At 46.0% G+C, this 22,872-nt stretch overlaps 1 protein-coding gene across 10 annotated transcripts in view; it reads left to right on the top strand.

Moving 5' to 3' along the window:
- The first annotated feature begins 1,449 nt into the window (after positions 1–1,449).
- The window catches only part of ARHGEF11 (Rho guanine nucleotide exchange factor 11), a 115,147-nt gene continuing 93,724 nt past the window's right edge, over positions 1,450–22,872 (top strand). For 4 of the 10 annotated variants that reach the window (XM_047784264.1, XM_047784266.1, XM_047784265.1 and 1 more), the window contains exon 1: positions 2,709–2,973. In XM_047784264.1, the coding sequence (XP_047640220.1) occupies positions 2,942–2,973 (32 nt within the window). In that variant the 5' untranslated portion in view covers positions 2,709–2,941. Of the gene's footprint in view, positions 2,974–22,872 lie in introns of all 10 variants that reach the window. The other 6 variants (XM_047784267.1, XM_047784272.1, XM_047784273.1 and 3 more) reach the window with 4 other exon arrangements.

A 22,872-nucleotide genomic window follows, 5' to 3' on the forward strand; every position in this document is an offset into this window, starting at 1 on the left:
AAGGCAAAAAGACAAAAAAAAAAAAAAGGAGAGAGAGAGAAAAGAAAAATGTTTGGTGATACCACCAAAGATGTTTAGGAAGGGAATAAAGAAAAGGCTAATAGCAATTTCAACTGTGATGCCTCCGATTTCTGGTTTAGGGACTGAAGCCAGATGGGGATGGGGTGAAATTCTAATATTTACTAACTTGTACCTGGTATAATTCAGAGGAAGCTTCTAGTTCATTCTGAGCCCGCAGCAGATGCTTATTGGTCTTTCTTCTTGCTCTTTGCAAGCTCATCACTTCTAACACTGCTGGGGTCCCTCAGCTCCCTCTTTATTGCTTCTGGATGTGTGCGGCTAAATACACATACACATGTAGTCCCCCCAGAACAACCAAGATGGTGTAGAAAGGAGAGAACATAATGCAAATACATCACCACCAGCAGGGTGTTTTACAACAGCATTTACCTAGGCAAGAAGACAAAGTTCATCTCCCAGTCCTAATGAAAAAGGTTTCCTTGCTGTCTTAATTATTTTTAACTATAACGCTTGGGACCTTCTGACTAATGTCATGTTACTTGGAAAGATTTAGAAACTGTGATTCTATGAGAGGGGAATTGTGGAAAGAGAACCGTCTCTGAAAGGATTTTCCATTTAGTTCAAAAACACTTTACTCAGCCTGGTATTAAGATGCCCAAACAACAGGAGAGGGAAGAGCCAAAGGGTCTCTTCCCCCACCTTCAGTGGGTGTTAGAAATAAGGAGAACCTCTCAAAAGGGAGGAAACAGTTAAAAGAGCTCCGGGAGCCCAGGCAGGAGGGCGCGACAAATTTTTGCAAAATAAGGAGAGAAAAAAAGGTGGGAGAAGGGACGCAGGGGCGGTGGGAGAGCAGGGGTGATGACTGGGAACGCAAAACCCAGGACACGTGGGGAGGGGGCCTAGGGGCGCCGGGCACCGCAGCGCGGGTGGGAAGAGGGGAAGAAACAAAGGTCGGGTCCGGAGGGCAGGGCAGTAAAAGGGGGGAAAGCACCCAAGAGAAAGCAGAGAGAAGGCGGTAGGGGTGGTGGCGAGGGCGGCGCGCGGTGCCTCGCGGGGTCCGGGCCGGGGCCGTCGAAGGACCAGGCCAGGAAAAGCCGGGGATTCGGCCGAGCCCGGGATCAGCTAGGCCGCAGCGACGGGCAAGGCCGGCGACTGTGGGGCCGCGGAGGGAACCGGCCGAGGAGCGGCGGCGAGGAGTCAGCGCGGGGCAGTGCGCGCAGGGAGAGCCGGAGAGGGGCTGGCGGGGCGGGAGCGGTGGCCGCAGCATCGCGGCAGGGAAGGGCGGTCGGCTTCCCGCCCCCGCCCCCCGGCCGCGGCGTGAGGGGAAAGGCCGGCGGGCAACGCCGGGAGGAGGAGGAGCCTGCGGCCCCGCCCCCGCCGGAGCGAGGGAAGGAGAAAGGCTCGCGGGGAAGGAGGAGGGAGGGCAGCGCGGGGAGGGGGCGGCCGGCCGGGCCTGCGCCCGAGCGAGCGGCGAGCCGGGGGGGAAGGGGCCCGGAAGGAGGCGAGCGCGGCCGCGACGCCGGGAGCCGGACGCCCGCCCGTGCCGGCCTGCCGCCGCCGCCTTCCCTGCCTGTGCCCTAGCCGGGAGTCCCGCAGCCGCCGAGGCCGGAGCGCGGCGGTCGGGCGTGGGGCGAGCGGGCGAGCGGGGCCGGGAGCCGGAGGCCGCCGGCGGTCCTGCGCGAGGCGCGGTGGGCTCCTGCCTGCGAGATTAGGCGAGGGGCGGAAAGGGAGGAAAAAGAGAGGCCGAACGAGAGAAGCCAGGCGATCGGATTGTCCGGGAGGCTGGTGTGGAGGAATATCCCACCCCGAACTCAAATCCACAATAATAATCCGAACTAGTAATAATAAGGGAGCAGTTTTTCTGGCCAGGCGAGAGGCAGAGCAGGGGGAAAGCGAGGAAGCGAAATCTCCGTTTCATGGAGGCTGAGGCAAGAGAAATTTTCGGAGCCTGGATGTGGAAGAGCAAAACAGAACTAACTCAGGAAATTGTCTTTCAGAAAAAGGCCGAACCTGGGCTGGGAATCAGGCTGGGGTAGGTGGAGAAACCTGCAAGTTTAAAGGAAAAAGAAAAGGGGGGAATATTTTCAGAGACTTTTTTCTCTGATTTGTGGCATTGCTACCAATTTAAAGGTTAAAAAGCATTGCATTTCAGGTGTTTTTTGATTTTTTTGGGGGGGGCTGCGATTGGCTCATTTAAGGATTTTAGAACCTTTAATGTAAAAGCTTTTTTTTTTTTTGAAGGAAATTTATAATTTTGGATCCCAGGGTTGCACTGGACTTGGAAGGAGTGCTGTTGTGTACATACTATTATATGGTTTATTTATTTTTTTACTGTGCAAATCAGCTGCAAGATTTTTTTTTTCCAGGTGCCAATTTGGATTTATTCTTTTTTTTTTTTCTGTCCCTCAATATATCTCTTGTTGTGGTTTTAAGCATTGGAGGCCAGAGAATTGTTTTTCCCCCCTTTGGAGCTTGAGGCTCTCTTGCCAACAGAAGGACAGCTGGGAAAACTGGATTAAAAGGATGGTTTTTATCCATGTTTTGCAGTTAAGACTGATATTTTGAAGGCAAATTCTTTCTGTGATTCTTTTTTTTTTAAGCCCATAGCGCTAACCTTGAAGAGATTTGTGGTTGGGTTTTTGGTTTCTAAGAAGGTCACAGTTTTTCTCTTTTTCTTTCTTTCTTTTCTTTTTTTTTTTAAGAGGGGGGAGGGGAAAGGGGGCTAAGAAAGGAGACCATGTTAACTGGTAGAAGTAGAATGGAGCTTCAGTTACCAGGGTCCTGAGAGGTGGAGGAAAAAGGATTCAATCTTCAAGTTGAGAGGCCCTCCTCTCGCCCTTCTGAAAAATTGCAAGCGACTCAATCTCAATCAAGACCTCAAAACTACAGGATTCTGGAACCGTGGAGACACCGAGAAACCATGAGTGTAAGGTTACCCCAGAGTATAGACAGGTAGGTTTGCTAATATTGTGGGTTTTTTTTTTTTTTTTTTAACACTTAAGGAAGAAGACTGGGAGGGAAGGTGTTGCATTTTGATAAAAGGTTGCAAAAGGGTCTGGGTGGGCTGTGGGAATTGGTGGTTTAGAAGCATTGGTCTTGGGGACTGTCTGGGCATGTGTGTTTATTCTCCCTCTGTGTGTGTCCATGTTCAAAGCATATCTCCTGATTCAGTGTTTTTTTAAATATAAGCGATAGACGGTGATGCCAGGAGTGGGGAAAGAGAGGGAAATGCTTCCAGCCGCCTTTGACTTTTGCCAGGCCAGAGGCTGAATTTGAGTCTCCAACTTGCCAGCCTAGGGGTGGGAGGCGTGCACAAGCCTGGTCACGTGAGACCTCAGGGTGGATTGGGACCGGCTTTAGGTGTTGGATCTGCAGGGGGAAAGGCCCTGGCAGGGGCGTGGGCCTCCACCAGGCTGGTCATTGTGGAATGGTGGGGCTTAGTGGTTGGATCCACTGAGAAGTGGGTGGATCCCGTTTCTACCTTGAGGAGGGTGTTCTTGCCCTGAACGATGAGACAGAAACACCCTTTGCACCCATACAGGTCTGGATTTTTACCAGTGGCTGGTAATGGCCCCCAAATGCATAGATCACACTAGAATTTCTTCCTCTTCAAGCTTAGGGTTTAAATGGAAATCTGCCAATCAGTGGATGCGCCAGGTTTAATCTTCCAACCGTTTTTAATAAACTTGACTCTGCGAAATGGGCCTTCCCTCTGCCTAGAGCCGGAAGGAGTTGTGTGGGGCTCTTAGGCCTGACAGGCAGAGGCACTGGGCCCTTAGAGTCTGAGCACAGGATGTTCCTACCCCCACCCCCCACCTCACCCCCGAGTCTGCCCAGCCTCCACATCCCCAGTAACACCACAGTTTACAACTTTGTTAAGGTGTCTGCCTTTGCTTTTCCTCCCCTTCTCTTCAACCCTTTCTCCTTGAGGATCCTGAGAGAGGGTTGTTGTGTGGGTGCTGCACACGTCCTAACTGGACGGATGGATGGTTGGAGGACTGAACAAGCCAATGAAAGGACTGGGCCTGGGGCGGGGGAGGAATGGTTATTGGAGAGCTAGGGAAGAATATTTGCAAGGGAGCAAGTGCTTTCTCCCTATGCAGTTAACCTTTGATTATCCATGGTAATAATAATTTCTTTTTGGCTGTGGAATGTGGCCTGAAATGCATATAATCTCTCGCTCGCGCGCGCTCGCTCGCTCGCGCTCGCTCGCTCGCTCTCTCTCTCTCTCTCTCTCTCTCTCTCCCTCTCTCCCTCTCTCCCTCTCTCAAACAGTAATCTCAGTATTGCCTCAGAGTCCCGTTTAGATTAGTTCAGCACTCCCCAGACGGGGACCTGACTTGGCAGTGGAGAGAAGGCAGACAGCCACAAAAGACAGAAAGTGTATGTGGCTGTTTGGAACCTCATCCCTTCCCCTTTTTGTTGGCTTCTCTTTAGCTTGACTCTTGTAGAGGGAGAACTGAGGCATGTCAAGGCAAGGAGTTGAAATGGTTTCATGGCTACCTTTCCAATCCCCTTGGAATTTGGGAATTAGCGCACTTGCCTTTTTGAGGTTGGGGTGTGTGTGTGTGTGTGTGTGTGTGTGTGTGTGTGTGTGTGTGAGAGTGTGTGTGAGAACTCTTTCTCTGAATTCAGAGATGTGAGAAGACAGAAACCCAGGGGTTGGGGATGCAAGAAAGAGGCAATGAGGGTTCCTGGGCTGGTGTGAGAGGCGCCTCTGGGAGTTTGCATATCCTCCCAGTCTTCTCAGGATTTGTATAGCATGGTTTTTCTGAGCATTTTCATAGGAACATATTTCATTTGAGCCTCAGACAAATCAGATTATTAGTCCCCTTTTCCAGAAGGGGTGATGGAGGCTGAGAGAGGATCCTTGGCTAGTCCAGTGCCATCTTCCCTGATGGATGGCAGACTCTGGACGAAAACACCGGTTTTCTGATCCTGAACCTGAGGCTCTTTTTGTTGCCCCACCCTGTCTAAGAAGGTTTGTATCCAGGTCCTGTGGAATAGGTGGAGGGACTGTTTTAGTCTCCCTGTCTGGCGGTAGGGTGAGATGCTGAAAAGCACCCTCTTGCGCTGTTGGTTTTAATTGTTTTGGGGCTGGCACCTATAATTTCTGTGGTTATAGCACCATTTTCTTCTGTGGGATAATGCAGCCTTGCAGGGTGAGAGCGTTCCTACCTCTGCCCCGCCTTGATTCTCTTCCCCTTAAAGGATCAGCTCTGGGGCTTGGGTGCCCTTCTAGATATTGCCAGTTGCAATGGATCTTACCCCTTTAGCTGTAAATTCATTCTGTTGGTTGGACCTTATGACATCTCAGGTTCAAGACCCTAGGGATTTTATTTTATTTTATTTTTGTCTTTTTGGCTTTTCTTGGGCCGCACCCGCGGCATGTGGAGGTTCCCAGGCTAGGGGTCTAATCGGAGCTGTAGCTGCTCTCCTACGCCAGAACCACAGCAACATGGGATCCGAGCTGCGTCTGCAACCTACACCATAGCTCACGGCAACGCCAGAACCTTGACCCACTGAGTGAGGCCAGGGCTCGAACCCACAACCTCATGGTTCCTAGTCAGATTCGTTAACCACTGCGTCACAGCAGGAACACCAAGACCCTAGGGATTTTAAATAATTCACAACTGTACACCATACTGGAGGGAGTGAGTGGAAGGAAATGCCCTATGGAGTCAGGGATTCCCTTTGAGTTTATCAATTTGCTTGTGTAGAGTCCAGTGTCAGGTGCTGTGCTCTAAGAGGGTTTCAGAAAATTCTTGCCTACAAAGAGCATGCAGTCTACTTGGGAACTAGGAAAGGTATAAGTTTCCTGAAGATCATGTAAAAGCAACACTGGACCGTAAGCTCTGTAGAAGCTGGGACTGTCTTTGGTTTTTCAGGTACATCCTGCATGCCTAGCTTAGTACCTTGCATGGGGTGAGTGCTCACTATTTGACAGATGAATGTTGGGAGGAACAAACATGTCAGCACGTATAAATTCTTCCGTATTAGATTTTTTGACATTCATGTATTAATTTCAAATGGAGTCAAAGTAAGGTCCATTAGAGAAGGCTTCCTAGGTGATGTGTATTTTCTAGGACATAAGCAGCATGGTGGAGGACCATGTCTGTGGAGAGAGATTGTGGCTCAAAGTGTAAAGGGCTGTGAAATATTTATCCAGCAGAGTCTTTTTATTTTTTTCTTCGTTTTAGGGCCACACCCACGGCATATGGAGGTTCCCAGGCTAGGAGTTGAATCAGAGCTACAGCCACAGCAACGCCAGATCTGAGCCATGTCTGTGACCTGCGCCACAGTTCACGGCCATGCCGGATCTTTAACCCACTGAGCGAGGCCAGGGATCAAACCTGCAACCTCATGGTTACTAGTCAGATTCGCTTCCGCCGTGCACCAAGGGGAACTCCTCCAGCAGAGTCTTTAATCCCCTCTTGGGGGAGTGACTCCTGGGGCCAAGGAAACATGAAGTATTTGCAGCTCATCTTGGTCTTGTAGGGTTAATCAGTTGTTACTGAAAGTTAGGCTCCATTGTAGCCATTCACGTCCCTTTCAGTTTTGTCCCTGGACAATTTATTGCCCATTAATGTGTGTTCTTCTCAAAAGTTTCTAAAAATGCATTTGATATTGCAAGCAAAGATTATGATGCTGAATTATTTTTATAGGGATGATAATGAGTTTTGCTAAGCCATCTATATCCATTTGCCTTGTTCTCCATGGCAAATGTTTCCGAGATGGCCAGATGGGTTAGGAGTTTGCATCCATAAAACAGCTTTTCTCTGTGCAGAGATAGTTAGCTCATGTGAGGACCAAAGCAGATGGAGAAGTACTAGATTTAAGCTGAGAGTTCTTGCTTTGAGCCCTGGCATTCCCCTAATTGTGTGACCATGGGCAAATCACATGCCTCCTCTGGTTTCCTCATATGTAAGGCAATAGCTTATTTATATGACATGCTTTCCGGTTTACATTTTCACATAGCTTGTCATTTGAGGATTATAACATTTATTATATCTTTCTTATGGTGCTATTGAAAGGAACAAATCAGATTAGGTAATGTATTTCACATTCCTTTCTAAACTGTAAAACCCTGTAGATATAAGATGGCAAACTCATGGATTTGATTTAGCTTCATGCACTACTTTCTCAGCTGGCCCCAAACAAATTAAGAGTGACTGAAAGATCTTTCCATTGTTTTGAAGAAGTTAACCAGAGTGAACAAGCTTTTTTGGTTGCAGAAATGCGTGAGGTTAGAAAGAAGGAATACTTTTCCAATGGTCAGGGTCGGGTGATGGTACTAGAACATGAGAAGGGGAAGGTTATTGAATCTCTTCTCCAGGAATTTTGATGAATGGGAGAGGCCTGAGCTACCTTGGCTTCCTTAGATGGGGTTAGAAAGGATTTGTTTTATGGTCTCTGGCTGTTCCTTGTTTTAGAAGCATCTGACTTTCCTAATTCAGAATAAACCCAGACCCAGCCACTGCTCCTTATCAGGGATCTAAGAGTGAATGTAACTTTCCCCAGCCTGTAGCCTTTTTTTTTCTGGAAGAGTCAAAGTCTCATATGGAGGAGGAGGAAAAAAGACGCAGAGGAGGGAAGAAAGAGCCTTCAGGCTGAGGGGACATTTGTAGAGAAGAGAAGCTGGTAGCCTAGGCTGAGGAGACCGGGCTGGTCTGAGGAGGGGGTGGAGGAGGTTTCCAGAACCTTTCCACTTCAGGCTCCCTACTCCCACTTCCGGTTCTTTATTGAGCCCTGGGACTAAGGAGTCCCTAGTCACTCAGCTAAGTTTCTGTCTACCTAATTTAAAGGTTGACAGTGAGCGGGGTCCAGAGCTACAAATGGCATGTCTCCTGAAATGCCAGGTCTTCTCTAAAAGGTCCCCATATGCTCTCCAGGCATGAGATGAGAGATGGCAGTGCCTTTGGAGATGAAACGTTTGGCGAGTCATCACTGTTATCAGTAGCAGCAGGCTAAGTTTACCTTCAGATACTGGAAAACATTTCTGAAAGTGCACCCTTTGATGAATAAATTTATTTAGCTTTTTATTTTTTTTTAATAGTCAAAGTACTATCAGAGTCTTGGTCATTCCATTTAGGAGCATAGACAAAAAGTGTGAAAAATTAAATGGCAAATATGAATTCATCAGAAATAAAAAAAGATTCTAGAGTTCCCATCATGGCTCAGCGGTTAACAAATCTGACTAGTAACCATGAGGACACAGGTTCGATCCCTGGCCTCTCTCACTGGGTTAAGGATCTGGTGTTGCCATGAGCTATAGTGTAGGTTGAACACATAGCCCTGATCCCAAGTTGCTGTGGCTGTGGTTATAGGCCCACAGTTGTAGCTCTGATTCAACCCCTAGCCTGGGGACCTCCATATGCCTCGAGAGCGGGCCTAAAAAGAAAAAAAGAAAGAAAGAAAAAAGATTCTGTGAAGGATACATGGCTACTTCCCAAATTAGTATAAAGACAAAGGAGTTCTGGAAGCTTATAACCTCCGTGGAGTAGAGTTTGGAAACTTTTGGATAGTGTCCCTTGCTGCTTTGATTCTGAAGTTCCATAGAACGTAAGGGGCATGATTTTCATCTGCATTGACCGAGTCTGCTTCCCATCTTCATAGTGGCACTGCCTTTAAAAATATGCTTTATCAGTTGGTTATTTTTCAAACTTAATTTCAAGATTTATCCTGTGCCTTGGAAACCCTTTCCCTCGTGGACTGTGCATTCTTCTTTTCTGGATCACTGTATTGGGAAAAGACCCTCCGGTGGCATCCAGGGTCTTGCCTTTGCCCCGTGGAGGGAAGCAGGACTAAAGAAGTTGCAGATGCTGGTCTCAAAAGAAAAAAGTGATCATGACTTTATGACAAGTTGTGGTGGATCTCCTGTGAAAAAGGAGGTCTGGAGTTCTGAGGGAAGAAGCCGGGCATCCGAATAAGTAGATGAGAGAATTCGGGTAGCCAGCCTAAGATTTGATTCCTTTTAGCTGTTGATGTTCTCTGAGCCTCTGAAAGCAGGATGCCTGTGTCTTTTCTTTCAGTGAACCAGGACTTTTTTCAGGAATCCTATCTGGCTTCCTGAAAACCAGTGAAAACGAAAGTTTTTTTGTTTTTTTAAAAAACCAGGGGACAGGGGACAGAGTTATGGGAGAGGAAAGCGGAAGAAGTACCGTGTTGGGAGCATCGGGAGGGACAGGAACATCTCTGGCCCCCAGGAGAACTGGAGTAGGATTTGGAAGGCGTTTTCAAGGCCTGGGAGAACATCCAGATTTGTGGTAGCAAAACAGTTGGACAGATTTGAGGGGAAAATCACAGGCATCTTAAGTCATAGGGGATCCTCTTCCTGTCCCTCTTGACTCCAAGTAGGGTGTCTCTTGAACTGGTTCAGAAAGTTTCAGGGCTCCCATTTTCAGTGATCCCTTGTGGTTCCATGAGTTGAATAGTTATAAACTCTTTTGGATACCAGACTTCCCTTTGCTAGGCTTTAAGTCCATCTTCCTATGTTTTTTTTCTTTTGGTCTTTTTGTCTTTTTAGGGCTGCAGCTGCGGCATATGGAGGTCCCCAGGCTAGGGGTCCAATTGGAGCTGTAGCCACTGGCCTACGCCACAGCAACTTGGGATCCGAGCCGCATCTGCAACCTACCCCACAGCTCACGGCAATGCCAGATCCTTAACCCACTGAGCGAGGCCAGGGATCTGAGCCTGCAACCTCATGGTTCCTAGTCAGATTCGCTAACCACTGAGCCACGACAGGAACTCCCATCTTCCTATCTTTTACTTCTGATTTCAGTACAGGTCCTAAAGTCACTAGTCATCTCTATTGACTTCTTTAGAATGAAGATTCTCCTCATTCTAAAGAAGAGCAAACTTACACATGAATGTGTGAGCAAGGGGCTTTGAAAAGTTAAGAGCGAAGTGATTTCAGAGCCTTGATTTCTAGCGCTTGCACCCCCAGTATTTAAAGCTACCACAGAATAGTGTGATGGGATCTATAGTCACCAGTCATGGCCTGGCACCAAATCATAGAGGGAACCAGACCAATCTAGCACCCTTCCAGATGATGACCTATCATCTGTGGCACTTGTAGTCAATCGCTTGGACGGCAAATATTTATCAAATAGCTCCATGTTCAGCTCAGTTCTTAGTGTTCTGGTAGATAATTTGTAAGAATGTGGAGCTTACATTCTTGTTGGGAAATGTAACTAATGAAGCAACACGGAACAATAAAGATAGTACATCATTGCTGAATCTTGATGTATACCGCTTTTATTTTTATTATTTTTTTCTTTTTAAATAAATATTTATTGAAATGAAAAAAATTTTTGCACTGATTAAAATACATATATAAAAATTATTAGCATTACCAACACTCCCAGTTTATCTGGGGCAAAGGGGCTTTCCAAATTGTTTTCTACCAAACAAATCAGCTTAATTAATACTAAGAGGTCTCAACATAATATTTATTTATTTTTTTATTGCTCAATGAATGTATTACATTTATAGTTGTACAGTGATCATCACAATCCAATTTTATATGTATACCTCTTTTAGAAAAGAGGAGAAAGTTGGTGAAGTGTAGTTAGAAATTATTTAGGTCAGGAGTTCCCACTGTGGTGCAGCAGAAACAAATCCAATTAGGCACCATGAGGTTGCCGGTTTGATCCCTGGCCTCACTCAGCAGGTTGCGGATCCAGCGTTGTCGAGAGCTGTGGTGTAGGTCACAGACATGGCTCGGATCTGGTATTGCTGTGGCTTGTGGCATAGGCTGGCAGCTACAGCTATGCTTAGACTCCTAGCCTGGGAACCTCCATATGCCATGGGCGAGGCGCTAAAAAGACAAAAGGCAAAAAAAAAAAGGAAATTATTTAGGTCAAAAAGAGGAGGCCATTTCAGACACGGGAAACGTCATAAACAAAAGTTCTGGGGTAGAACCAAGCATGGGGTGGTCTCCGGATGGTGGGGGTGTTGGTCTTCATAGAGCAGAGAGAAATTAGGGTGTCAATGTGAGCAGGGTGGGAGGGTGAGGGGATAAACATATTCAGATCGGATGTGGTAGGAAAAAGGGAACCAGTGAGGTTTGTGTAATATATGGTGATAAAAGGAGGGTTTCAAGAAAGACTTCTGATATTAATATGTAGATGGGAGGAATTAATATGTAGATGGGAGGAGAGCAAATAGCTCTCTTGTGGGAGCAAAGAAGAGGGCCAGGAATTGAAAGGAAGTTTCAATAAGGTGTGTATGTTAAGCCTGAATCAAATTTGGTTCCCAGGTTTTGGAGACTGGTTGACTAGAAGGGTAGTGATATTGCTAGAGAGAATAAGATCATCAGTAGGTCATTTTGTCTCTCATTGGTACCCAGAAGTCCCTGAACAAAGCATATCAAGTGAAACTTATCTTCCGTTTCTACCAAATAGTTGTGTGGGTTTTTTTTTTTTTTTCCTTTTTAGGGCCACACCTGTGGCCTATTGCAGGTTCCCAGGCCAGGTGTCGAATCAGAGCTGCAGCTGCTGGCCTACACCACAGCCACAGCAACTCAGGATCCAAGCCTCGTCTGTGACCTATACCACAGCTCACGGCAACGCCACATCCTTAACCCACTGAGCAAGGTCAGGGATCAAACCTGCATCCTCATGGATCCTAGTCGGATTCATTTCTGCTGAGCCACGACAGGAACTCCTAATGCAATCTTTTAAAGGGAGGGAGAGAGGAGAGTGAGTACTGGGAGATCCCTTAGGAAATTGGGTCACAATTTAAGGAGATTAGCATATATTTGATAGATCCTGATTGATTAATCATACCCCACGCCCACATAGCCAACGCAACTCCAGGGCTAAAGGGATATCTATGCAGACACCATCCTAGTAGCATAATTATAGAGTTTAGGACTTTAAGCGAGAAGAGCTTTGTGTGAGCCCCAGCTCAGCCACAAACTAGCTGTGTGACCAGGATGATTTGTGTGAAAGCATTCTGTGCATTCTATAGTGCCAAGCATATGGTGAGTGTCGCTGAGGCCTTTGGTTTGGCAAGGACCCCAGATTGGCCTCACCTCTCCTCAGCTGCCACTGGAAGACCTGTGCTTGGGGCGCTCAGGCCTCTGCTGATTCTGAACCGAGGACTGACAGGCTCTGGGAATATATTGAACAAACACAGGACCGTCATAGTTAAAAATCAGGTGTGGAAGATCTCATCCTAAGACGATCCTTCTTTGCTAGGAACCCACGGTGTCTTCCTTTCCAGCCCACACTCCCCAGCTGGGATCTTTTTCCTTCAGTTCAGCCCACACCTCACTAGTTGTGGGTCTTATCACTGTCCCTTGCCAGCCCCCTTCGGTAGACTAGCCTGTTTCCAAGCCCATATCACTGTTCGCACACCTTTGTATGAGTGTTCGCTTTCTCTCCGCAACTCCCCTCAGTCTTATTTCCCTTCAGGGAGACCTTTTCTGGTTAATATCATCAAACTCTGTAGTACGTTTCTGTTATTCAGCATTCCTTTCACACAACCGTATAGCAGTTAGACTCTTAGTATCCTCTATTCCTTTGTATAAAATAATTTATGTGAAAGTTCTGGCAGAATCTCTAGCCCATGGTCTGCTATTATAAATAAATGTTGGTGCTCTTCCATTCTTCGCATGCTTTATATTGGCTCTTGTGTCTCATCCTGTTTCTTGGGATTCAAAAGCGATGTCTCTTCCTTTTTCTAGATTGTCTTTTAGTGCCCAGTTGAGTTCTCTTTGTAGAGGTATATTCCTCCCTGCACTTAACCTGACTTGAACTGTAGTTCATCCTTTTTTTTTTTTTTAATATTTATTTATTTTTGCTTTTGCTTTTTAGGGCCATACCCATGGCATATGGAGGTTCCCTCGCTAGGGGTCGAATTGGAGCTGTAGTCGCTGGCCTATGCCACAGCCACAGCAATGGGGGATCTGAGCCATGTCTGCCACCTACACCACAGCTCATGGCAACGCCAGATCCTTAACCCATTGAGCAAGGCCAGGGATCGAACCAGAAACCTCGTGGTTACTAGTTGGAACTCCCTCATTCTTTTTTTAAAACAAACAAAAATTTGTTTTGGTCACGCTGGTGGCATGGGGAAGTTCCCTGGCCAGGGATCGAACCTGAGCCATAGCAGTGACCTCAGCTGCTGCAGTGACAGCACCAGGTCCTTAACCCAGTGTGCCGCAAGGGAACTCCAGTGGTTCATCCTTGATATTGCCAGTTCCCTCCTTGCCTAGCCAGAGGATATCAGGAAAGCCACTCTAAACATTGCTGCTAGGAAGGAACTGAGCCCATGCCCTGCCCTTGTTCTCACTGAGGACTAGGTCTTGGGCACTTGGATTTCTTCTAGGGACAGAGCAGCCTTGTTGGGGGTGCTTGCCTTCAGCTTCTCTCAGCTCTCGGGGGATTTCCCCATTGGCATCCCCCATTGGCGGCCTGATTTCCGGGCTGCTGTTCCCTACAGGGGTCTCCCGGGCACAGGGCCCTCCCTGCTATTGTCCTGCTGCCCCAGGCTGGCCCCATTCATTTCCCAGAGCACGGCCCTCAGAAGCTTCCTTGCAAGAGACTTGCTGCTGCAGAGAAAGGCCACTGTTGTTCTGGGGGGAGGTGGCTAGAGAGAGTGGAGTAAATAGCTCTGTGAATGGGACCTTGTCTGAGACTAGAACCACAGACCCTTTGCTCCTCAGAGCCCTGGGGGTGGGGGCAGAAGACCACTAGGGCTTCAGCGTCTTCACAGGAGGTTTAGGAACAGTCACGCTATCTCTCAAATGAGGGGATTGGGCCGTTTGACAGATCTTCACTGGCTGGTACCCCTCGAGCCGCTAGGATTTAGCATGAATAAATTGCCTCCCCTGCCCTCTAGGAGCCTGTGGTTTTGGGGGCCGTGGTGGAGAGACATAGGTAAGCAGGGACTATGATAGCATGGAGGGGACAGCAAAAAAGCTTTCCTGGAGGAAGGGACCTTCCATTGAGGCCCAAAAATGAGAGTCAGGCTGGAGTGAGGGAAGGTCCAGGAAGAGGGCACAGCTACACAAAGACCGAAGGCAAGGAAGGGCATGGCGTGGCCAGAACTGAAAGCGGCCGTGGTCTGTAGCGAGACCTTCCAACAGTTCATAAAATGAAACAGGAGAGCTGATAGGAGCTAGGGCCTGTGGCCCATGTAATCCTCCTTGTCAGGGGTTTAGACTTTATCCTGAGGGCCGTGAAAGACAAGCAGGGAATGACACGGGTCAGATATGCTTCGAGGAAAACAAGACCACCTTGGCTGCAGTGTGGGCATTTCCACTGAAAGGATGAAAGGGAGAGGGAGGACGCCTGCTCATCACAGTGATCAGGGCAGGAGGCGAGGGTGACCTCTGCTAGGGGAGTGACAGTGGAGATGGAGAAAAGGAGAGGATTAGAGACTAAGTAGTTATGTGGGCATAAGGATGACAGCCGTGTTCTTGGCTTGGGCTGCTGGGTGGTTCTGTTGAGTGGAAGGGGGAACTCAAGAGGAAGAGCTCTAGAGGGAAGGCGTCCTTTTTGGGCATGATGAGTTTGAAGGGCCTGTGGGAGATCCCAGGGAGGGTGGTGGGTGTTGGGCAGGAAGGCAGCTGGTTATACAGGCCTGGAGGTCGAGGTTCTGGAACAGAGTCACAGTGGTGGGTCATCAACATCTAGACAGGACGGTGGAAGTGAGAGACTGTCCAGGGCCAGGGTGTAGTGTGAGACGTAGGCCTTGGGCAGAACCCCCAGGGGTACTGCATTCAAAGGTGAGGCCAAGGCAGAGGATCCCACACCAGAGGCTGGTGGGGCGTGGCAGGAAGGCAGGAGCTGGGGCAGTGTGGAATCTCAGAAATGAAGAGAGGGAGTGGTCAGCGGTGTCAGATGCTCCCAAGAGGCCAAGGATGGAAGGTCTGGATTTAGTAACTAGGAGGATTTTCATGCCCTTGGGGACTTGAGGGGAAGAGCTGGTTTGTGATGGATTTAAGAGAGAAGAGGAAGTGAGGAAAGGGTGATTGATCAAGTATTTTATGTAGTTTGGCCAGAAAAAAAGAGAAGAAAAAAAAGTAGCCCTCGGTTCCCATCAGTAGGCTTTGAGTTCATTTTTTTTTCCAAGGTAGAACTAGGTTGCCTTCAGTCAGGTTACATACAACCTTTAGTGTGCATCAGAATCAGCTGTGGGAGACGTGTGACAGGAAGAAAGGAGAGATTAGATGCCTGGGACTGTGTACTGAATGGATGCTCAGGAGTTTGACTAAGTGAATGGATACAGTTTTTTTTTTTTTTTTTTGCTACACCTGGAAGTTCCTAAGCCAGGCATTGAATCTGAGCTGCAGCTGCAGCAATGCCAGATCCTTAATCTACTGTACCACAGTGGGAACTCCAAGATACGATTTTTTATTTTTATTTTTATTTATTTATGTTTTTGCTTTTTTAGGGCCACACCTGGGGCATATGGAGGTTCCCAGGCTAGGGGTCTAATCAGAGCTGTAGCTGCCAGCGTTCGCCACAGCCGTAGCAACACGGGATCCAAGCCACGTCTGTGACCTACGTCACAGCTCATGGCAACGCCGGATCCTTAACCCACTGAGCAAGGCCAGAGATTGAACCTTCGTCCTCATAGATGCTAGTCACGTTCATTTTCCCCTGAGCCATGACGGGAACTCTGGATAGTTTTTTAATTAACAGCTTTATGAGATATAATTCACAGACCATAAGATTCACCACGTTAGAGTATATAATTCGGTGGTTTTTAGTATGCTGATAGAGTTGTGCAGCTATCCCCTCCTATCTAATTCCAGAAAGTTTTCATCACCTTAAAGGAAACCATTAGCCGTCCACTCCCTCTTGCCCCTCCCCAGCCTCAGGCCACTGTGAATCTACTTTCTGTCTCTATAGATTTGCCTATTCTGGATATTTCCTATACATGGCATCACACAATTTGTGCCTGGCGTCTTTCACTTGGCATGGTATTTTTCAAAGTTCATCCATATTGTAGCATGAATCATTGTTTCATTCCTTTTTATGGCCAAATAATATTCCATTGTAGTATACCTTCTGTTTATTGTTCATCAATTGGTGGGCTGTTGGTTGTTTCCGCTGCTGGGCTATTATGAGTAATTCTGTTATGAACACTTGCATACAAGTTTTTGTGTGGATCTATATTTTCGTTTCTCTTGGATATAAAGCAAGGGTGAGAATTGCTGGATCATATGGTGTCTCTGTGTTTAGCATTTTGAGGAACTGCCAAACTGTCTTCCAGAGTAGCTGCACCATTTTATATTCCCACTAGCAAAATGTGAAAATCTAGTTATCCCACCTCTTCACTAATATTTATTTTATTGTCTTATTTTTTTCAGTTTTTTGTTTTTGTTTTCTTTGTCTTTTTTATTATAGCCATACTAGTGGGTATAAAGTGGTATCTCATTGTCATTTTGTCTTTTTTGCTATTTCTTTGGGCCACTTCCTGCGGCATATGGAGGTTCCCAGGCTAGGGGTCTAATCGGAACTGTAGCTCCCGGCCTACGCCAGAGCCACAGCAACGCAGGATCCGAGCCGCGTCTGCAACCTACACCACAGCTCATGGCAACGCCGGATCGTTAACCCACTGAGCAAGGGCAGGGACCGAACCCACAATCTCATGGTTCCTAGTCGGATTCGTTAACCACTGTGCCACCACGGGAACTCCGAGTTCTGGATCCTTTAACCCACTGCACTGGGCCAGGGAGCAAACCTGCATCCTGGTACTGCAGAGATCCTGTTGCACCACAGCAGGAATTCCCCTTTGACCATTTTTATTTCTCTTTTTCTTGTTGAGGAATGGATGCAATTTTAAGCTAAGTCACTTAACCTCAGTAGGCCTCAGTTTTATCAGTTATTAAATGGGAAAGTCAGATATAATCTTTGAGATCCAACTCTGGTCATTCCTTTAAGATTCTGTGTACCACCATGTTGCAGTACAGTTTAGTTGTTCAGAGTATGTTTGTGTTGGATAGACCTGAGTTTCTTATTGCTCAATCCCACTAGGCCTCAGTTTCTCCCTTTGGAAAATGAGCCCCAAAGTATTTTTCTCATAGAGACCTTGTAAAAGTTAAGCAAAAATAATTCATGTAAGGTATTTAGCAAAATACTTGACATAGTTGAATTTAATAAATGCCAGCTGCTATTATTATCTCATTACTACCTCATATCTTACAGTCTCCAGTTGGATGAGCCAGGTTCCCATCCCTTAGGTGTAACTTGTCCTGATCATTGAGGCTTTGCACAGATGAGTGTTGTTCAAGGTACCCATTGCTGCATAACAAGCAGCCCCAAAGAGTGGGTTATAATACTAATTATTTATTTTGCTCACAGTTCTGGGGCTTATTGGGTTGCGCTAAGCATTGTTCTTGGTGGGGATCACTTACACAGGTACGGTTATATAGGGGCCAACTTGGCCTCAGTTTCAAAGGCTTCCTTACTATGGCCCCTTATTGGGAAGACTCAAACAGCTGGAACTCTTCAGGCACACCTCTCTTTCTCTCTCTCTCTCTCTTTCTCTTTGCCTCTCTCTCTTTCTCTCTCTTTCTCTTTGCCTCTCTCTCTCTCTCTTTCTCTCTCTTTCTCTTTGCCTCTCTCTCTCTCTCTTTCTCTCTCTTTCTCTTTGCCTCTCTCTTTCTCTCTTTCTCTCTCTTTGCCTCTCTCTCTCTCTCTTTCTCTCTCTTTGCCTCTCTCTCTCTCTCCACCCCCCACTCCCTCTGGAATCTCCAGATTCTCTTTCCACTTGGTGGGGTCAGGATAGCCAGACTTCTTGCAGGGTGGCTGAAAACTCCCAGAACAAGCATCCCAAGACATTTGCAAAAGCTGCATCACCCTTTTTGAACTAGCCTCAGAGGTCGCATTGTGCCACTTTCATCCCACTCTTCCTAGTTGAGGGAGACACAAAGCCCTGGCCAGGATCAGAGAAGGGATATAGACTCCACCTCCTGATGGCAAGGCTCTGGAAGAGCACGAAGGGTGGGAAATAGGGTTGCAGTTACTTTTGGAAAATTCAGGGAGTTCCCATCGTGGCGCAGTGGTTAATGAATCCGACTAGGAACCATGAGGTTGCGGGTTCGATCTCTGCCCTTGCTCAGTGGGTTAACGATCTGGTATTGCCGTGAGCTGTGGTGTAGGTTGCAGACGCAGCTTGGATCCTGCGTTGCTGTGGCTCTGGCGTAGGCCGGGGGCTATGGCTCCAATTGGACCCCTAGCCTGGGAACCTCCATATGCCGCAGGAGCGGCCCAAGAAATGGCAAAAAGACCAAAAAAAAAAATTCAATTTGCCACAGTTCCTTAGCTTCTTTATGGTTAATTTTCATCCCTCTCTCCTTCAGATACCAGGTCAAAACTTAGTTACTAGTGAAGTCTTACCTGATGAACTCCTTGATTCGGCTTTCTTCTTTTTCCTGTATCTCTCACCACATAGACCCCTGTTGATTTTTATATGACATCTGCTTATCTTTTCTGTCATCTCTAAATACTCCCACAGTACTCACAACTGGGCTCTCTGCTCTTTAAATGGTGTCAGCAAGTGCCCTACATTCTCCAGTTGGGGTTTTTTCCAATGACTTTAATTGGCTAGTCTTCAAATGTTGACTGGTTCTCTCTTGGTTAAAGGTTCTTGCAGTTTTTCAGACTTACTAACCCCTAATTGTCATCCTTCTGGCACCTCCTGGCACATCCTTCTCTCATATGATACCACATCCAGCCCTATAAGTATATAGAAGGGCAGATGGGGAAGATCCATAGAACAGCTGGTATTTGTCCAATACTGTTTTTTGGAAAGTGCTTTAACAGTCATTCTGATACATTCTTATTTCAGATATTATTCTTCTTTATAGATGAGAACACTGAGGTTTACAAGAGTTAAGACTTGAAATCACAATTGTAGTGAATCTAGTTCTCTGGCTCTAAATCCTCGGCTTCCTCTTCTTGATTGAGGAGGGCACCTGGTTTGGTCCTTGTGTAACACTCTCAGTCATCCAGAGCTCTGGGGAGCCCCACAGTACGGATCTCAGAAATCACTTTCCACCTCCTAGTCTTTGCCGAAGGAGGTAAACTCAGATGAAATCTCCTTCTTCTTTTCCAGCCCTGCTTTCTCTATGAGATCATCCAGTGATCTGGGACTCTGAGCTTTGTTTTCCTCCTATGGTCTTGCCTCTGCCTCTTTGATTCTTTTTTTTTTTTTTGGCTTTTTTTAGGTCCCCACCCGTGGCACATGGAAGTTCCAGGCTAGGGGTCAAATTAGAGCCGTAGCCACTGGTTTACACCACAGCCACAGCAACATGGGACCGAGCCACATCTGTGACCTACACCAGAGCTCACAGCAACACCAGACCCCTAACCCACTGAGCAAGGCCAGGAATGGAACCCAAGTCCTCATGGACATTAATCAGGTTCATTGCGGCTGATGGGAACTCCCACTTTGATTCTTAACAGCAGAGATTGAGTTGCTTGGGAGCCCTGTGAGCTTTGGTGCTTTGGAAAAGGGCAGTCTTCAATTGAGAAGAGTACAGTCTGATACAAAACTAATGCTGACTTTGCATCTGACCCTGCTGGTGATCTGCCACTGCCTCCACATTGATGCTTATGTCATCAGGAGCCCTTCACTGAGAGTCTGCTTCATTTCATTTCCTGTCTTGGTGAGCAAGTGCTTGGGGAGTTTTATTAGGATACTTTTGGACGAACTGGGATACAACCAGGCAAAGGATAAGAACCACTTAGTATAATAATCCTTGCAGTACTGAGCATTTATGTAGTGCTTTTATTCTTCGAGCACTTTCCGTCTATTGTTATACTTTACCCTCACTGTATACTTGTGAGGAAGAGCCTAGAGCATGATGAGGGAGGCATCTTCTTCAGTTGACTTAGTTTCTCTTTCTTCGTCTCCTTCTGTGGAGCTGGGTTCTCCCAGAACACACTGTTTTGATAGCTCTTTCCCGCTTTTGGAATTTCCCCCCTTCTGATACAACCTAGCTCCTCTGTCTTTCCTGTGAATGGGGTGCCTTCCCTCTCTGGTGGTCATTGACGGAGGAGCCCACTCCTCTATGTGGCTGTCCTGTCTGTCACCATCAATCTCATGGAGCGAGCCTTTTATATGAAACCTGCAAGATGAGAAACTAAATTGGCGGAGGCAGAAGGATTACTGACTCAGAGGCTGGGAACCCACAGCTTCAGGAAGGCATGGGGTAAGGAGGGTAGGATGAGATAACTAGCTGGCAGCATGAGTCCTCCTGGAATCTGCAGTTCTTCCCTCTCTATGGACTTATCCCCCATCTCATTCTGGCTGCCTTCATCTCTATCAGCATCTACTCCTGCCCTGTGTTTTATGCTCATCTCTCTTCTGGATGCCTTGGGGAAGATAATGGAGATAACTGGCCCCTGGTTTTAGGGAACCTAAAGGCTTGTTGGGAAGACACGTGCAAAAGACCTCAGAACCCTTAAGCAGCATAATGCTTCACTGGAAGGGTGGAGTACAGGCACCACCACCCATGCCCAGTGAGCTTACTGTCAGCTTGATAGAGATAGGAATCTCCTCTGCTTTCTGATTTTACCTTCATGTCTTATTTGGCAATTAACTGACTTCAACAAGAAACGTTTATTGATCCCAAGTTGATATGCCAGCACAGTGCTTGAGGTTATGGGAAGTTAATATTTATAAGCAGATCCTTAACCTGAGGTATGTGTTCAAAACATGTCAAGTGAATAAAGGAATAGTCTCTCAAGATACTTGAGAAGTGACATATCTGATGCACTTTTTAAAAGATTTTCTCTGGTGATAAGAATAGACTGGGGTTCATGAGAAAAGCAGGAAGGACTCTTAAGCTATGGCAATAATCTAGGCAGGAGATGATTTTTACCGAGTTAAAAATCTCTATTGTTTTTCCTGTGGCACAGATACAAACAGCTTTTTTTTCCCTTTAACCAACACACTGTGCTTTTATTTTTTAAGTTGAGGTAAAATTCACATAACATAAAAATAACTATTTAAAATGTACAATTCAGTGGCATTAAGTACATTCACAGTTTTGTACAACCATCACCTCTTTCTAGTTCCAAAACATTTTGTCTCCCCAAAGGGAAACCCCATACCCATTAGCAATCATTCCTTTTTCTTCCCCTCTTCCCTGCCCCTAGGATCATCTTAAACTTGCGCATAGGGTAGGTTTCTATGGGGTTTTGTTCCCTTTCCCTATAATCTTACCTTTAATGTATCTTTATTGGTCGGAGATAAAAAGGGAATTGTTATAAATGTACCCTAAAGTCAAGAGATGGATATGCTAGATGTAAAATACATGGCAGGCTGGGCACCTCCCATACCTGCAGACTTTTGAGGATTAGTGAATTGGCTGGTTTAATTACTACTTCGTCTGTCCTTCATGACTTCACAATCCACAGCCGTTTATTTGTATCATAATAATCGCTTGTGTTGTGCATTACTTTGCAGTTTTACAGTTTGAGTGTTTTCACATATATTCCATTTTTTTTTTACAGCAGCTTTATTGAAATATAATTCACATGTCCTAAAGTTCACCCTCAGGTGTGAGACCATCACCACTATCTAATTCCAGACATTTTCATCACCCCAGAAAAGAAACCTCCTACCCATTGGCAGTCACTTGCCATTCCCCTCTCCCCACAGCCTTGGGCCACCGCTCATCTACTTTCTCTCTCTCTCTCTCTCTCTATGCCTGTTTGGGACATACCATGTAAATGGAATCATAAAATATTCTTTTGTGTCTAGCTTATTTCATTTAGCATATTTTCATCTATGTTGTAGCATGTATAAGACTTTTATTCCTTTTTATGGCTGAACAGTATTCTATTGTGTATGTATACCATCTTTTATTTATCTGTTCACCTGCTCATGGGCGTTGATTCCACATTTTGACGATTTATGAATAATATTGTTGTTAACATTGGTGTGCAGATATATGTTTGAGCCCCTATTTACAGTTCCTTTGGGTATATATGTCATAGGAGAATGACTGGATCATATGATAGCTCTGTGTTTAGCATTTTGAGGAACTGCCACACTGTTTTCCAAAGTGGCTGCACCATTTTACATTCCTACCAGGAAGTCTATGTGGGTTTCTGTTTCTCCACTTCCTCCAACACTTGTTATTTTTGTCTTTTTTATTTTAGTGGGTGTGAAGTAGTATCTCATTGTTTTGATTTGCATTTCCTTAATGACCAATGATGTCGAGCATCTTTTCATGTCATTATTGGTCACCATATGTCTTCTTTAGAGAAGTGTCTTATGTTAAACCAACCTTGCATTCCTGAGATAAATCCCACTTGGTTATGGTATATAATCATTTTTACAAGTTGCTGGATTCAATATGATAGTATTTTGATATTTTTGTGCATAGTCTTATTTAATCTTTATATCACCCTTATAAGATTGGGCTTCTCTTGAAAAAACTGAGGCATAAATTAAGCAGTTTTCCTGAGACTATGTAGTGTCAAGACTAGGATAGGAAGGCAGACCTTTTTGAATTTAGTCTAATTTTTTTTCTATTGCTTTACTTTGCCCCTCTTTGTAGCATAGATAACCAACATTTGATTTCACTTACTTGGGCTGTTTTCCTTTTTTGAAATCCAATCATTATTATTTAGATTGAAAACTCTCATTGCATGGCCATGCAAGACTTAATATTAGATGCATTTTGAATGATAGTGAAATTTATATCCTTGATGGTTATTAATTTGATTTTAAATATGTCCTTGTCGTCTCTTTTTTGAATGAGGAGCATTACAGAGCAAGGGCATATGCGGGATTCTTCTTTCTTTTTAAGTGCTCAGCATTTGCTGTGCCCAAGTATATACTTAATAAAGGCTTTAGGATTGGAAGGATGCATCT

Source organism: Phacochoerus africanus, chromosome 6 (genome assembly GCF_016906955.1).
Source record: "Phacochoerus africanus isolate WHEZ1 chromosome 6, ROS_Pafr_v1, whole genome shotgun sequence".
Classification (NCBI taxonomy): domain Eukaryota; kingdom Metazoa; phylum Chordata; class Mammalia; order Artiodactyla; family Suidae; genus Phacochoerus; species Phacochoerus africanus.